The sequence below is a fragment of the Delphinapterus leucas genome, chromosome 16 (genome assembly GCF_059928025.1).
Source record: "Delphinapterus leucas isolate spDelLeu-1000000601 "Yukka" chromosome 16, BTC_Dleu_Yukka2, whole genome shotgun sequence".
Classification (NCBI taxonomy): Eukaryota; Metazoa; Chordata; class Mammalia; order Artiodactyla; family Monodontidae; genus Delphinapterus; species Delphinapterus leucas.
Window position 1 is genome coordinate 64,965,672 of NC_143144.1, and position 18,716 is coordinate 64,984,387.

Sequence of the window (18,716 nt, forward strand, 5' to 3'; positions counted from 1 at the left end):
GATATATGTTGTTGGCCAGAGAAGATATAAAGACTGGAGATATTTTTGTTGGGGAAAGTGATGATAATAAATTTGTCCTACAGTTAGTTGTTTATAGATGAAAAAAAGTGGGCAAGTTATTGATAATATGGATCCAGGAAGTGATAAAAGTTTTGTGGAAAAGGAACTATGAAAAAAAATTTGGTACGTTGTTAAGACTGATTAAGACTAAATTGAAATTAATTAGGTAAATAAATTTTGCTATTAACAGTAAGCTGGTACCAGACTGAAATTTGGTTCTCTCTCTATATTAAGAGAAATGCTGCTTTTGATAACAGACTGTGTAAATTTCTTTGCCTTTAAATGATTTATATTTGCTTTTGAAATCTTTTGTTACTTTGGTTAAGTATTATTTCACAATGATCTATGAAGATTATGGCACACGTAGAGAAAGTTCATTCTGCTTCTACGAGATTAACCCCCCCATTGTCAGACTTTTGCCACCCTGATGCCCTGTAGCATGGCAATGGTCTACTCCTAAACCAGGGAATTTAAAATGGGTCAACAATAGCTGTAGATTAAACAGTCAGCACTATGGGAAGACATATGTGCTCTTCCCAGACCAGGGCTCGAACCCGTGTCCCCTGCATTGGCAGGCAGATTCTTAACCACCACACCACCAGGGAAGCCCTTGGGTGTGTTTAATAAAAATGGGGGTAATTAGAAAAAATTATGTTTCACTAAATATTATCGTAGTTTCATTAGTTAAGTTCTGTGTTTACTAAGACTCACTTCCCAGATAGTTCCTTGCTGTTATGTTATAGTTACAAGTTTTAATTGAGTTATTAAAGGGACACTCTAAGTTTGTTTCTGAAGCCTAACTTTGTAATCAATCTTTGGATAAAGATCAGATGCTCCATGATCTACAACCAGGAGATTAACAGCAGGCTACAGTCATTCAAGTTTAAAGAAACAATTAGACTATGCTAAGGATAAGGAGCCTGGTAACACTAGGAAATCGGGCTAAATGCCTTATGGACAATGCCAATGTATACAACTTCCCTTAAAGACAAGGCCTGGTGAAAAATAGACTAAGCCAAAGAAGCTGGGGATGTACTAGGCTGTACCTAATGAAAATTTCCTAACTTAAATTCTTACTTATGACCTTACTAATACTGCTAGCTGTATTATTTCTATTTTTGCCTGTTTTACAAAATTGTTGTTTCTTACATTACCACATGTGTGACTGAGCCTCCGATAAAATGATGGTATATAGTCCCATATGAGATCAATGACTGTAAGAGTGAAACTGTGGATACAGGAAGAAGCACCAAGAGGGAATATTTTCCTAGGCCATAAGAGACTAGTAAAGCAGGAGGTCCAAAGACTTTTGGCTACTCACAAGGCCTAGTCCAGTAATGGCACACTGAGCATTCCTAGCACTGTGGGACAAAACAGTCATAAAATGCCCCCCAACCATGGTCAAGTTTATGACCATGAAGGGGCCCTGCCGACAGGAAACTGGCACGTGCTGTCTGCCTCTGCAAAGATTAAATCTGAAGCTGCTGCAGCTACTGACCTTCAATACCCCCCTGAAAGGAGTTCAGGGTGGAGATCAGGAATGAGGCACTTTGTGCTCTGGGAAAAAACTGACCAAACAGGCCTTCAGCTAGTTAGATATTTTCAGGTAAGGATTTTTATGAGCCCAAATTCTCACCTTTCTCATACCTAGAAAAACACTACAATCATTATCAGTGACAACTGCTTTGGTTTATGTGTTAATACCACATCAAAGGTTAAAACCTACTTGGATAAAACTAGACAACTGGCTACCTGACTACAGGTCTCCTCAAAGTGCCAGGTCTAGACTAGGATTCAGGCTTATCTTCCTGAAAAAAAAAAAAAAAGATCTATTTTGTCTATTAATGTTCAGGTTGTCACTCCTCCAACTACTTCTGAATCTGTTGTATCTACATCAATAACACTAGGCTAATAAAAAAAGACATCAAAAAATATATATGACCACACCAAATGGCCCCATTCCTTTGGACAGGGTAACCCAAGTGCTGACTCTATCTGGACCAGGATCAAAAATTGTTACCAAATATAACTTGGTTCTAACTCCTGCTTTGGCCACTGGTTACAATAATTCTTTTACTGATATTTACAATATTTGCAAACTTGGTAAGTTTGTCTTTCAGATTGCAACAGTTTCACATCAGGATAATAGTGATGCAGAGATTTCAGCCACTCCTCAGAACAGATCCTGCCAGAATACCAGCGTAAGTCACCCTGGGGTCCCTTAATGAGACAGGGCGAGAGCTCCATGACCCCAACTAGATACGGTCTATGAGTCCCTTGCCAGCCTGAGGAAGCGACAGAAGCCAGCCCATCGTCCCTCATGCTCCCAGCAAAGATTTCTTGGGGTTCACGTCTCTCAGGGGGAAGGTGAGGTAGGAGACAGATGGGACCCTGCGCTGGACAGCTGGTGTTTGTCAAGTGGAGTAAAACGGAAGATTTGTTCTCACCCAGACATTCCAAGGACAAAGCTAGTGGCAGAAGCTGAGCTCTGCTGAAGTAAAGAGATAAGATGACCACTCCTAAGGTCAAGGAAAACTTCCCTATCTGCACATGTGCAGGAAGGCTCCTTGGGGGTCAAAAAGGGAGGGGGCATCACCCCATAATATGTGTGGACATGTACCCACAGGCCTCTGTGGTGGGATCCATCTTAGCAAATAGTTGCACATGCATGTTGGGGAGCCTCCTAGGACCACTCAGGTGTGAAAAAAGAAACAAGATAATTGGCCAAAGATAAACAAAGACCCAGAAGGACTGTCCTAATAAGTGATTTAAATCACCTCTTTAGGGCTTCCCTGGTGGCGCAATGGTTGAGAGTCCGCCTGCCAATGCAGGGGACACGGGTTCGTGCCCCGGTCCGGGAAGATCCCACATGCCGCAGTGCAGCTGGGCCCGTGAGCCCACACTCTTCTCTGGATGTGTATCTCTGCCTAGTTTCTGACTAACTGCACTCCTCATTAAGGGAGGACGCCCAAACCCTTTCTCTCTGGGTGTGCATCTCTGCCTTACTTGTGTCTTAACAAACTTTCTCTGTGTGCTCTCCCACTTGTTGTGCTATGTCTCAAATAATAAACTTTGTACGTGTTTTTACAGTTTTTGCCTCTGTGAGAAACGCATTTTTCACTGGGGGCAAGAGCCAGGCGGTGTGGTGGTTAGGATTCCTGGTTTTCATCCAAGCTACCCAGGTTCAATTCCTGGGCAGGGAATTAAGATCTTGCTTCACACCACCACTCCCTGCTGCCTCTCCAAGGTCAGTAGGTGGCACTGGACTCTCCAAGTCTGGAAGCTTGATTTAGGCACAGGGGAGGAGAGGTGAGAAGGCATTTGGTAAACGTGTGGGGAAGTGAAGAAACCAAGCAGGACCCTGTGGGGCTCCTGGACACAAAAGACTTTCTGTGGCCCCATTTTTTGATTACAGGAAATAGGCTTCATTCAGCCTCCAAGACCTTCCCTGAGTTCCAACAGGCAGGTTCAAATGGTTGCTCATTAGGGAAGGGAGGGGATGCAGAGACAAGGGAGGACCAGTCAAGAAACAATAGTGCAGCCTTGGGGCAGGGTCCTGGTTCTCCCCTCAAGGGATATACATAACAGCATCTTTGAGCTGTTTTGCAGATACTGAAATCCCCACCAGGTGGGAGAATTTAATGGTATGCTGCCCATAAGCACGTAGACCCCAGACCTGCTGGAACCAGAAGGTTGATGATGCTAATTCCCACTTACCTTCCCACCAACCAGTCAGAAGAATGTCCATGAGGTGACCACACCCTCCTCTTTGAACCATTGCTATAAAAGTCCTCACTACCCCCTACAGGTCGGGACACACAGTTCTGAGGGCATTAGCCTGCCGTGGCCCCTTCTGCCTGGCAAAGCAATAAAACTATTCTTTTCTACTTCACCCAAAACTCTGTCTCCAAGATTTAATTCGGTGTTGGGGTACAGAGGCCAGATTTGGCTTCAGTGGCGGGGAGCTATCAGAATCTGAAACTGACCAGAAGTGGAAACTTCCTCTTCCCGGGCCCCACCCTAGAAGTGATTAATATATTAACTGATTGAAAAAGAAGGTAAAAGAAGGCTATGAAACATGGGGTCTAATAATGCCAATTGGTGTACTAGAGCTGGAGTGGCAAGTTTGATATGTTTTAGATTTGCATAAAAATGCAAATAATGCATAACATTCTTCTCTAGAACATTAAAGAGATTTGATAGCTTTTGAAGGGTCATTGAAGAGGAAATACAAATAACCAAGAAAAATAAATACAAATTCTTAACCTCACTCCTAAGTAAATAAATACAAATTAAAACAATAAGGATATGCCACATTTTTGCTCATCAGACAGGCTATGTTTAAAAAAATTCTCATAACAACCTGGACTACTGAGGGTACGTAAACATAGGCATTCTCATATTTAGAGAGTATGCAATGATGTATCTATTTCAGAGGGAAATGTGACAATGCCTATAAAAATTAAAAATGTACACATTCTTGGATTTCCCATGTAAATCCCAGGGATTTCCCGTCAGTAATTTTTCTTTGAGCAGTGCTTGCTCCCTAAACACGTTTGAATGCTTATTAACCACATAGGTAATATGTGCGTACATGTATGTATCAACACTCTTTGAAATAGCCAAACATCTATATATCTATTAATGAGATGTGATTAACAAAATTATAGTTGGCTGTATAATGGGGTTCCTATGTAGTTATTAGCCATGAAGTGGCTACATTTATATACACTGATATAGAAAGATTTTTAACTTGCTACTGACTCACCCACACTGAATCTGGCATAACAGTTTTACAACATGAATATTTGTGAGTGTGTATGTATGTGTACACACATACATATTTATCAGTATAAGCCTAAACAATTTCTGGAATAATACAGAAGACATATTTTTTAAAAAAATACCAACTTTGGGGACTTCCCTGGTGGTTTGGGGGTAAGACTCCATGCTCCCGATGCAGGGGGCCTGGGTTCGATCCCTGGTCAGGGAACTAGATCCTGCATGCGTGCCACAACTAAGAGTCCGCATGCTGCAAGTAAAGATCCCACATGCCGCAACTAAGACCCGGTGCAGCCTAAATAAATATTTTTTAAAAAATAAATAAAATTACCAACTTTGGGGAATGAGAATGAAGTCAGGAAGTGGATCTACTTTTCCCTTGATACACTGGAATACTACTTATCTTTTTATTGTCATCGTTGCTACTTCTGGTGGTATAAAAGTAATTAATGCTTATAGTGTAAACTCAAACCATTTCATTGCTAATATACTGGGGACTGATGAGAACTGAGGTCTCTATCGCCTTCCCGCAGTATCTCAGCAGTGCTCGCCTTATCCAGATATTGATATGCATGCCGTTCAATATGGAAATTCGATTGGAGGGGTGGAAAGTGAAAAGCAGAAATGAGATGTCCAGTTCTTACCCACAACAAGAATTAGTGAGATGGTGGCTATACAAAGTTGTGATTTTCCTTTGATTTTTATCTCAGCTTATAAAATGCTGGTTTGAGTTTCGTTTCAGAAAGAGTTTGGGGGCAGTCTTTTTCATAGCTGGTTAAAGGGCCAAGGTTGTTTTTCCCCAGTGAAAGAGATTAGTCCTATGGCAAGTTGTTACAAGGTTAGTCACTCAAGCATATAGACATGGAGACCAGTAATTGTCCCCTGTCCCTGCTGGCACGGATCACTACAAGTGCAGAAAAAATTCAGGTCACTGGCCAGGTCTTTCATTTCAGAAGTAAAAGGGAGAAGCAATAAAGCTCAAACTTGGTACTGCAGGTTGTCTTACAAGATGATGCATATAGGTGAGCATAAATATAAAACTATAGACCCATGTGTAATTACCACGCAAAGAATTCTGATAAAATTATATTCTTGGGGCTTCCCTGGTGGTGCAGCGGTTCAGAGTCCGCCTGCCAACGAAGGGGACACGGGTTCGTGCCCCGGTCCGGGAAGATCCCACATGCTGCGGAGCGGCTGGGCCCGTGAGCCATGGCCGCTGAGCCTGCGCGTCCGGAGCCTGTGCTCCGCAACGGGAGAGGCCACAACAGTGAGAGGCCCGCGTACCACAAAAAAAAAAGTTATATTCTTTTCCTCCAAATTACATATACATACTGGCATACAATTTCAGGGAGTCATGAGTTTCTCTTGCTCATCCATTAGCCCTAAGGGACTCTCCACACCCTATGGTTAAAGGCCCTTCTGTAAGAAGACGTGCCCAATGGTGACACACACAGATATTTATTAAGTCAACACACATCAATGTGCCAGGCTCTGAGCTATGTTTTGTGAATGGAACCAAGATTAAATAAGATACAGTTTTTCACAAAGATTTCAATCCAAGAGTTGGGTCAACGTTTTCTCTCTAACTACATAGATTACATACATACATACATACACACACACACACACACCTGTACCTATATTAGGTAAATCAATAGAATGTAGGTTTCCTTTTTACTATTATAATGTACTGGGTAGCAGTTTTAATGTATTAGGTGCACACAATGCGTGTGCACATGCACACATACACACACACACAGGGTATTTAAACAGTAAAATCTCTGTTTACTGGATGAGGACCTGTCAATTTGTCCTCGGTTGAACACAGGGGCCAATAACAAATGCCACATCCAATAAACACATTAAAAATATTCCAGTAATACTTCCTGTGACTGATTGTAATTTAGGTTACTCTCTTCAGCTTGCTTCCCAAGGCAGAGAGGTAGTACAAGAAAGAATAACATCCTTGTCGTGGTTGTTAACTACGAAACATCCAGATTTCAGAGCACAGTTGGCAAGAAATGTTTGTGTAGGTCACAGACCTTCATAGAGCAAAAGCTTTCCAGAGCTCACCTCCCCTCAAATATGGAGACTTCAATTGAAACAGAAATTAATTATAAAATGTAATCCAGGGAGATTTGAAACGACACTAAAACTAAACTTCGAATAACAAGCCCACATAAGCATTTGCCATCCACCCCATGGCGATAAGCAAAATAAGCAAGGAGGGATTTTTTTCTGTGTCACATGTCTCAGTGCATTGTCTACAAAATTCCTAAACCCATTAAAATCAGAAAAAAATTACTTGTTACAAAGTAAAAAAAAAAAAATCATATTATTTTGGCATACACCCTACCAGATGTATGGCCTAGAATATAAACAATGGGTTTCATATACTAAACAGTAATGAAAGGATGGAGAAAAAAGAGGGATCCCAATTCTGGAATGTGGAGAGAGATAACATAGAGATACTGGATTTCCTGGAGCAAATGACCAGCCTGGAGTCTGATTTTTTTTTTTGCGGTATGCGGGCCTCTCACTGTTGTGGCCTCTCCCGTTGCGGAGCACAGGCTCCGGATGCGCAGGCTCAGCAGCCATGGCTCACGGGCCCAGCCGCTCCGCGGCATGTGGGATCTTCCCGGACCGGGGCACGAACCCGTGTCACCTTCGTCGGCAGGCGGACCCTCAACCACTGCGCCACCAGGGAAGCCCTGGAGTCTGATTTTGATAAATACACTCTCAGTTATATTTGCTAATAGCTTGCTACTCTGACCTCTCCATGTTCTTTCCTTCCTCCTCCTGTTTCTTTGACCTAAAGCCATGTTTACTGACTCTCTTGGAGAACGACAAACAGACAGACAGACACAAGAGGGAATATGATACTGAGAAAATCTCATTGATTTTTATATTTAGTCAGGTCAGGAGTTATGCTTAGATCCTTTATTTCAATTGGTATGTTTTGTTTTGTTTTGTTTTGACAGGGATAACTTTTCAAATTAAATCCCTTTATTGAACTTTCACTCTTGGATAGTTTCTGAAGATGCTGTCTTTGCTGAAAAGTAAAATAAAATAAATAAAATTAAAACGGATATATTTCATGCCTTGTGAAAGCTGAGCCTGAGATGACAGTTTGGCATTATCAACCTCCGTGCCTGCAGGGAGCACAGGAATAATGTTGGGTGAGAGAAAACGTGCCGATCAGGGAAAGCGACAGCCGTGTTGTTTTCAGAATACGGGGTAATGTGCATTAAATGACACAAGCCAGAAAGCAGCATTATCCCCCAAAGCTTGAAAATAAAATCAACCTGGGATGCTACCAATTCCATCCAGAGCTTTCTAAACAAGGGGTGTAGTCACGGGAGACAGACCCTAAAGCTCTTTCATTAGTCTTTCGTTGTGAGACTTTGTTACTATAAGCGTGTTCCACAGACCAGAGGCATCGGCTTCACCTGCAGACTCTTGGGCGCTTACTGAATCAGAATCCACATTTTAACAAGATCCCTGGGTGGGTCGTATGCATGTTCAAGTTTGAGATGCAATGCTCTAAATTTATCAGACAACCTGGTAAGTGAGGTTAGGTAGCCAGCTGGTAACCCTGACAATTGGTCAACTATGTGTTCATTCATTCAATAAATATTTATTAAGCTCCATCTGCATGTAGACACTGTAGAATGTGCTGGAGATGCAATACTGAGCAAAGGTATACTTGGCTCCTGCACACACAGAACTTAATAGGCTGCTGGAGAGGAAAACTTGTGATCAAATGGAATGTGTAATTTCAAACTAAGATGAATACAATAAAGAAAAATAATAGAGTTGGATGAAAGCAAACAAAATAAACTGGTTTAGATTAGGACTTCAAGAAAGACTTCCTTAAGAAGTGGATGCTCTCCCTGGATTTGATCTAGTTCTACGGTTATTCTGGATGTTATCATTGGGGGAAGCTGGGTGAAGGGTTCAGGGGAACTCCATACTATTATTTTGCAACTTCTTTGTGAGCCTAAGATTATTTCAAAAAGTTAAAAAAATTAGAAATGATGCTTAATCTTAACCTGAACCATCTTCAGTAATACGTTACACTGAATTGGTCAGGGAAGGGGGAATAAAGAAAGGTATTCCAAGCAGAGGAAAGAGTAGGTATTAGAGTCTTGTTATGGAGACATAGAACTTTGCAGTTTCTAAGAATTGAAAGCAAACCCAAAGGCCTGCAGGTGATGACCGAGGAGGGCACAGAGTGAGATGAGGCTGAGGAAGTGGGCAGGCGGCAGATTACGCTGCAGCTACAGGTAAAGGTGAGAACTGTGTTCTTTATTACTAGAGCAATGGGAACTAAAACGAAGCTCTAAACAGACGGCATGGCAACTTTTGACTTAAGACAGCTCTGGCTACTGTGTACTGAGAACTGAACCATGGCATCCAAGATAATATTATCAGCTCTGGTCACCACCAGAGAGAGCCCACTTTATAAAGAAGTGGGGGGCTTCCCTGGTGGCGCAGTGGTTGAGGGTCCGCCTGCCGATGCAGGGGACGCGAGTTCATGCCCTGGTCCGGGAGGATCCCACGTGCCGCGGAGCAGCTGGGCCTGTGAGCCATGGCCGCTGAGCCTGCGTGTCCAGAGCCTATGCTCCGCAACGGGAGAGGCCACTGCAGTGAGAGTCCCGCGTACCGCAAACAAACAAACAAACAAACAAACAAACAAAAGAGGTGGGAAAGCAGCTCTAAACTGTTGAGATTATTCTGTGTCAGGTATAATCTGGGCACATTAGATATCAGAGCTCTGCCTGAGTTTATAAAGGAGAAAGGAGATGGTCAGCTTGGACGCTGATCTATCCCCACACTGATTCTGCCAAAGAATATATTCATTCCCCAAAGGGGGAAAGAAACCTCTGGAGATAAAAATATCTCCCTGTGCGCACATAGTAATGGAGTAGGTGTGGTTTCTGGAGAGTCTGGATGGCAGGGGTGACCAGCTTCTTTGAGCTGTGAGCTGGTAAACCATGGGTATCATTTGCCTTTGCATCAGAGAAGTGGAGGGCAAGCAGACAGGCTCAGTGTCAGTGATGATGAAGTGTGTGAATAGTGAGGGATATTTTTAAAACAGAGGAGGTCTCAAAAATTAGATTATCACTCTCTGGCTCAGTGCTGAACAACTTCGACCAGCCTCTTGGTACTGTGGTAATTGGAGAGTCTGTTCTCTTCCTTTTCTCTGCACTTGAGACCTCTTTCTTTTCACCTGGGTTTTCTCCCCTCAACTATTTTCCTTCTATGCATTTCCCTCTTTTCTCTTTTTCCTTTTTCCCTTTCACCTGTAGTTCCCTAGTAGTACCCCCTGAAATGCTTAGCCCTCCTGGAGAACCTCAGGAACAACGAAGGGGAAGGAAATCCATGTTGTTGTTGTTTAAATATATTACTTAAACTTTCTATGCCTTGGTTTCTTCATCTGTAAAATGGGAACCACCACCTATGAATTGTAGTGAAGATTAATTGTGATAAAGTATAGAAAGCCCTTAGCATAATTCTTGGTACAGGGCAAGTGCTTAGTAAATATTAGCTACTATAGGAATCATTATTATTAACTTCTTTAATTTACAGTGAAGAAATGGAGGCATAAAGAGTTTAAGTAACTTTTTCAAGGTCACACAGTGAATGAGTGAACTTGTGAGTCATGCAGACATGGCTTTGGATTGTGGATCTTCAGCTTTGCTCTCCATCGTGTGCTAAAGCCAAAACGTCCATAGGAAACACAGTCTTTCACTGTAGCCAACCTAACTAGGGATGTTCAGAACCACCAACTGACTTTTGCCTCCTGCCGCTTACGATGGGGGACAGACAGGATGATGCTCTTCTACAAGCCCTTTCCAAGTGTTTTGTCAATCTCCCACTAGACAGTGAGGCATTGCCTGGATGATATCTGATAAAATAAGGAAACTGGCAAAACAAATCAAAACAAAAGAGCAGCAATAATGCAATAATAACAAGTGTTTACTTAAAAAATAAGAAATTTTGGAATTTTATCATCTCCTGCAAAGAAAAACCCCTTGATTGGATGAGAGTTGTAGAGAATTATTAAGACAACTCTAGGTAACTAAGGCCAAAAAAAAAGTCCTCAGGTCCAAACAACTCAGATTATTGATTATCGCCACTGTGATTTCCCTTAACACAGATGCGATTCATGGCAGATCAATAAAATTAATTACTATTAACTTCGTGGAAAAGTTGCTTTACTTACGACCATCCACAGTTCTGGCCTCGAGATGCACAAGATCTGGTTCCTTGTTCGACCCCATCACAGACCTAAATGATGGAGAAACATCAACATTAATGAATTCCCATGTGCCTCAGGGAAACTTAGCTGAGCCCACAAACTACTAATGTTCACGGGATTCTAAAGCCACAATTCTTAGGATACATCTACTGTATTTATTGATATAGTCTGACAGTACAATTTTCACTTCAAATAAAACCTATAAAAAATCCTTTATTTGATGAAGGCCAGGCTTGACTGTGGCAAGGATACTGTGTGTTATTAACTCTGACTTGCAAATGAGTGCCATGCATGTCATATGTAACAGTCTCACTGACAGTATATTAAACTTTCAAGAGTTGTCAGGCAGATGACAGGCAAGCTGCTTTACCTGGGTGACTTGAGCAGTGATTTACACACAGCAAACTGATCTAGTTAATGTTTTCATTTGAAATTTGCAGAACTACCTACTACTATCCTATGAACAGACCACATGACCCAACCAACGTAGTGGCCAGAACAGCCTAGAGTGACCATTCTCTGTATTGTTGAACCTGTGTGAGTGGGAAATACAGATGCACCCATATTATGATATGTGCCAGAAATCACAAGTGTAAGTAAAATACAAGTCTATTTAAAATGCCTTGGAGGGCTTTCCTGGTGGCGCAGTGGTTGAGAGTCCGCCTGCCGATGCAGGGGACACGAGTTCGTGCCCCGGTCCAGGAATATCCCACATGCCACAGAGTGGCTGGCCCATGAGCCATGGCTGCTGAGCCTGCGTGTCCGGAGCCTGTGCTCCGCAACGGGAGAGACCACAACAGTGAGAGGCCCGTGTATCGCAAAAATAAATAAATAAATAAATAAATAAAATGTCTTGGAGAGGACCCTCAAGATGGTGGAGGAGTAAGACGTGGAGATCACCTTCCTCCCTACAAATACATCAGAAATACATCTACATGTGGAACAACTCCTACAGAACGCCTACTGAACGCTGGCAGAAGACCTCAGGCTTCCCCAAAGGCAAGAAACTCCCCACGTGCCTGTGTAGGGTAAAAGAAAAAAAGAAAAAACAGAGACAAAAGAATAGGGACGGCACCAGCACCAGGGGGAGGGACCTGTGAAGGAGGAAAGGTTTCCACACACTGGGAAGCCCCTTCGCAGACAGAGACTGCGGGTGGCAGAGGGGGGAAGCTTCGAAGCCACGGAGGAGAGCGCAGCAACAGGGGTGCGGAGGGCAAAGTGGAGAGCTTCCCGCAAACAGGATCGGTGCCGACCAGCACTCACAAGCCCTAGAGGCTTGTCTGCTCACCCTCTGGGGCGGGTGGGGTCTGGGAGCTGAGGCTCGGGCTTCGGTTGGAGCACCGGGAGAGGACTGGGGTTGGCGGCGTGAACACAGCCTGCAGGGGGTTAGTGCGCCACGGCTAGCCGGGAGGGAGTCCGGGAAAAGTCTGGGCCTGCCTAAGAGGCAAGAGACTTTTTCTTTCCTCTTTGTTTCCTGGTGCTCGAGGAGAGGGGATTAAGAGCACTGCTTAAAGGAGCTCCAGAGACGGGCGCGAGCCGCGGCTAAAAGCGCGGACCCCAGAGACGGGCATAAGACGCTAAGGCTGCTGCTGCCGCCACCAAGAAGCCTGTGTGCGAGCACAGGTTACTACCCACAGCCCCCTTCCAGGGAGCCTGTGCAGCCCGCCACCGCCAGGGTCCCGGGATCCAGGGACAACTCCCCCAGGAGAACGCACGGCGTGCCTCAGGCTGGTGCAACGTCATGCTGCCTCTGCCGCCGCAGGCTCGCCCCGCACTCCGTGCCCCTCCCTCCCCCCGGCCTGAGTGAGCCAGAGCCCCCGCATCAGCGGCTCCTTTAACCCCGTCCTGTCTGAGCGAAGAACAGACGCCTTCCGGCGACCTACACGCAGAGGCGGGGCCAAATCCAAAGCTGAGCCCCTGGGAGCTGTAAGAACAAAGAAGAGAAAGGGAAATCTCTCCCAACAGCCGCAGAAGCAGCAGATTAAAGCTCCACAATCAACTGGATGAACCCTGCATCTGTGGAATACCTGAATAGACAACGAATCATCCCAAATTGAGGAGGTGGACTTTGAGAGCAAGATTTATGATTGTTAACCCTTTTCCTGTTTTTTTGAGTGTGTATGTGTATGCTTCTGTGTGAGATTTTGTCTGTATAGCTTTGCTTCCACCATTTGTCCTAGGGTTCTATCCTTCCTTTTATTTTTTTCTTAATAATAATTTTTTATTTTAATAACATTTTCTTTTACTTTATCTTCTTTCTTTCTTTCTTTCCTTCCTTCCCTCCTTTAGACAACGAATCATCCCAAATTGAGGAGGTGGACTTTGAGAGCAAGATTTATGATTTTTTCCCCTTTTCCTCTTTTTGTGAGTGTGTATGTGTATGCTTCTGTGTGAGATTTTGTCTGTATAGCTTTGCTTCCACCATTTGTCCTAGGGTTCTATCCATCTGTTTTGGTTTTAAAATATTTTTTTCTTAATTTTAATAACATTATTATATTTTATCTTACTTTATTTTAATTTATTTTCTTTCCTTCTTTCCTTCTTTCCCTCATTCCTTCCTTCCTTCCTCCCTCCCTCCCTCCTTTCTTTCTTTCTTTCTACTTGTACTAATTCTTTCTTTCTACTTTTTCTCCCTTTTATTCTGAGCCGTGTGGATGAAAGGCTCTTGGTGCTCCAGCCAGGAGTCAGTGCTGTGCCTCTGAGGTGGGAAAGCCAACTTCAGGACACTGGTCCACAAGAGACCTCCCAGCTCCACATAATATCAAATGGCGAAAATCTCCCAGAGATCTCCATCTCAACACAAGCACCCAGCTTCACCCAACGACCAGCAAGCTACAGTCCTGGACATCCTGTGCCAAACAACTATCAAAACAGGAACACAACCCCACCCATTAGCAGAGAGGCTGCCTAAAATCATAAGTCCACAGACACCCCAAAACACACCACCAGACGTGGACCTGCCCACCAGAAAGACAAGATCCAGCCTCATCCACCAGAACAAAGGCACTAGTCCCCTCCACCAGGAAGCCTACACAACCCACTGAACCAATCTTAGCCACTGGGGACAGACACCAAACACAAAGGGAACTACGAACCTGCAGCCTGCAAAAAGGAGACCCCAAATACAGTAAGATAAGCAAAATGAGAAGACAGAAAAACACACAGCAGATGAAGGAGCAAGATAAAAACCCACCAGCCTAACAAATGAAGAGAAAATAGGCAGTCTACCTGAAAAAGAATTCAGAGTAATGACAGTAAAGATGATCCAAAATCTTGGAAATAGAATGGACAAAATGCAAGAAACATTTAACAAGGGCCTAGAAGAACTAAAGATGAAACAAACAACGATGAACAACACAATAAATGAAATTAAAAATACTCTAGATGGGATCAGTAGCAGAATAACTGCGGCAGAAGAATGGATAAGTGACCTGGAAGATAAAATAGTGGAAATAACTACTGCAGAGCAGAATAAAGAAAAAAGAATGAAAAGAACTGAGGACAGTCTCAGAGACCTATGGGACAACATTAAATGACCCAACATTCGAATTATAGGGGTTTCAGAAGAAGAAGAGAAAAAGAAAGGGAGTGAGAAAATATTTGAAGAGATTATAGTTGAAAACTTCCCTAATATGGGAAAGGAAACAGTTAATCAAGTCAAGGAAGCACAGAGAGTCCCATACAGGATAAATCCAAGGAGAAATACGCCAAGACACATATTAATCAAACTGTCAAAAAATTAAATACAAAGAAAACATATTAAAAGCAGCAAGGGAAAAACAACAAATAACACACAAGGGAATCCCCATAAGGTTAACAGCTGATCTTTCAGCAAAAACTCTGCAAGCCAGAAGGGATTGGCAGGACATGTTTAAAGTGATGAAGGAGAAAAACCTGCAACAAAGATTACTCTAACCAGCCAGGATCTCATTCAGATTTGATGCAGAAATTAAAACCTTTACAGACAAGCAAAAGCTGAGAGAGTTCAGCACCACCAAACCAGCTTTACAACAACTGGTAAAGGAACTTCTCTAGGCAAGAAACACAAGAGAAGGAAAAGACCTACAATAACGAACCCAAAACAATTAACAAAATGGTAATAGGAACATACATATTGATAATTAGCTTAAATGTAAATGGACTAAATGCTCCCACCAAAAGACACAGATTGGCTGAAGGGATACAAAAACAAGACCCATATATTTGCTGTCTACAAGAGACCTACTTCAGACCTAGAGACACATACAGACTGAAAGTAAGGGGATGGAAAAAGATATTTCATGCAAATGGAAACCAAAAGAAAGCTGGAGTAGCAATTCTCATATCAGACAAAACAGACTTTAAAATAAAGACTATTAGAAGAGACAAAGAAGGACACTACATAATGAACAAGGGATCGATCAAAGAAGAAGATATAACAATTGTAAATATTTATGCACGCAACATAAGAGCACCTCAATACATAAGGCAAATACTAACAGCCATAAAAGGGGAAATTGACAGTAACACATTCATAGTAGAGGACTTTAACACCCCACTTTCACCAATGGACAGATCATCCAAAATGAAAATAAATAAGAAAACACAAGCCTTAAATGACAGGTTAATCAACATAGACTTTATAGATATTTATAGGACATTCCATCCCAAAACAACAGAATACACATTTTTCTCAAGTGCTCATGGAACATTCTCCAGGATAGATCATATCTTGGGTAACAAGTCAAGCCTTGGTAAATTTAAGAAAATTAAAATTGTTTCAAGTATCTTTTCCAACCACACGCTATGAGACTAGATATCAATTACAGTAAAAGATCTGTAAAAAATACAAACACATGGAGGCTAAACAATACTTAATAACGAAGTGATCACTGAAGAAATCAAAGAGGAAATAAAAGAATACCTAGAAACAAATGACAATGAAAACACGATGACCCAAAACCTATGGGATACAGCAGCAGCAGTTGTTCTAAGAGGGGAGTTTACAGCAATACAATCCTACCTCAAAAAACAAGAAACATCTCAAATAAACAACCTAACCTTACACATAAAGCAATCAGAGAAAGAAGAGAAAAACCCCAAAGTTAGCAGAAGGAAAGAAATCATAAAGATCAGATCAGAAATAAATGAAAAAGAAATGAAAGGAAAAATAGCAAAGATCAATAAAACTAAAATTGGGTTCTTTGAGAAGATAAACAAGATTGATAAACAATTAGCTACATTCATCAAGAAAAAAGGGAGAAGACGCAAATCAATAGAATTAGAAATGAAAAAGGAGAAGTAACAACTGACACTGCAGAAAAACAAAGGATCATAGGAGATTACTACAAGCAACTATATGCCAATAAAATGGACAACCTGGAAGAAATGGTCAAATTCTTAGAAAAGCACAACCTTCTGAGACTGAGCCAGGAAGAAACAGAAAATATAAACAGACAAGTCACAAGCACTGAAATTGAAACTGTTATTAAAAATCTTCCAAGAAACAAAAGCCCAGGACCAGATGGCTTCACAGGTGAATTCTATCAAACTTTTAGAGAGAACTAACACCTATCCTTCTCAAACTCTTCCAAAATATAGCAGAGGGAGGAACACTCCCCAACTCATTCTACAAGGCCGCCATCACCCTGATGCCAAAACCAGACAAAGATGTCACAAAAAAAGAAAACTACAGGCCAATATCACTGATGAACATAGATGCAAAAATCCACAGCAAAATACTAGCAAACAGAATCTAGCAGCATATTAAAAGGATCATACACCATGATCAAGTGGGGTTTATCCCAGGAATGCAAGGATTCTTCAATATACACAAATCAATCAATGTGATACACCATATTAACAAATTGAGGCACAAAAGCCGTAAAAAAATCTCAATAGATGCAGAAAAAGCTTTTGACAAAATTAAATACCCATTTATGATAAAAACTCTCCAAAAAGTGGGCATAGAGGGAACTTACCTCAACATAATAAAGGCCATATATGACAAACCCACAGCCAACATCGTTCTCAATGGTGAAAAACTGAAACCACTTCCACTAAGATCAGGAACAAGACAAGGTTGCCCACTCTCACCACTATTATTCAACATATTTTGGAAATTTTAGCCACAGCAATCAGAGAAGAAAGTCAAATAAAGAGGAATCCAACTTGGAAAAGAAGAAGTAAAGCTGTCACTGTTTTCACCTGACATGATACTACACTTAGAGAATCCAAAAGATTCTACCAAAAAACTACTAGAGCTAACCAATGAGTTTGGTAAAGTAGCAGGATACAAAATGAATGCCCAGAAATCTCTTGCATTCCTGTACACTAACGATGAAAAATCTGAAATAGAAATTAAGGAAACACTCCCGTTTACCACTGCAACAAAAAGAATAAAATACCTAGGAATAAACCTACCTAAGCAGACAAAAGACCTGTATGCAGAAAACTATAAGACACTGATGAAAGAAATTAAAGATGATACAAACAGATGGAGAAATATACCATGTTCTTGGATTGGAAGAATCCACATTATGAAAATGACCATACTACCTAAAGCAATCTACAAATTCAATGCAATCCCTATCAAACTACCAATGGCATTTTTCAAAGAACTGGAACAAAAAATTTCAGTTTGTATGGAAACACAAAAGACCCCGAATAGCCAAAGCAAGCCTGAGAAAGAAAAATGGAGCTGGAGGAACCAGGCTCCCTGACTTCAGACTATACTACAAGGCTACAGTAATCAAGATAGTATGGTAGTGGCACAAAAACAGAAATATAGATCAATGGAACAAGATAGAAAGTCAGAGATAAACCCTCACACATATGGTCACCTTTTCTTTGATAAAGGAGATAATAATATGCAATGGAGAAAAGACAGCCTCTTCAATATGTGGTGCTGGGAAAACTGGACAGCCAGCTACATGTAAAAGAATGAAATTAGAACACTCCCTAACACTATACACAAAAATAAACCCAAAATTGATTAAAGACCTAAATGTAAGGCCAGACACTGTCAAACTCTTAGAGGAAAATATAGGCAGAACACTCTATGACATAAATCACAACAAGATCCTTTTTGACCTACCTCCTAGAGAAATGGAAATAAAAACAAAAATAAACAAATGGGACCTAATGAAACTTAAAAGCTTTTGCACAGCAAAGGAAACCATAAACAAGACAAAAAGACAACCCTCAGAATGGGAGAAAATATTTGCTAAAAAGCAACACTCACAGGATTAATCTCCAAAATATACAAGCATCTCATGCAGCTCCGTATCAAAAACACAAACAACCCAATCCAAAAATGGGCAGAGGACCTGAATAGACATTTCTCCAAAGAAGATATACAGATTGCCAACAAACACATGAAAGGATGCTCAACATCACTAATCATTAGAGAAGTGCAAATCAAAACTACAATGAGGTATCACCTCACACCAGTCAGAATGGCCATCATCAGAAAATCTACAAACAATAAATGCTGGAGAGGGTGTGGAGAAAAGGGAACCCTCATACACTGTTGGTGGGAATGTAAATTGATACAACCACTATAGAGAACAGTATGGAGGTACCTTAAAAAACTAAAAATAGAACTACCATATGACCCAGCAATCCCACT

General features: G+C 41.7%; 1 protein-coding gene across 1 annotated transcript in view; it reads right to left on the reverse strand.

Moving 5' to 3' along the window:
- SORCS1 (sortilin related VPS10 domain containing receptor 1) overlaps nucleotides 1-18,716 on the reverse strand; it is a 554,727-nt gene that overhangs the window by 146,451 nt on the left and 389,560 nt on the right. The window contains exon 6 of the mRNA XM_022568815.2: nucleotides 11,072-11,136. Within this exon, the coding sequence (XP_022424523.2) occupies nucleotides 11,072-11,136 (65 nt within the window). The remainder of the gene's footprint in view (nucleotides 1-11,071; nucleotides 11,137-18,716) is intronic.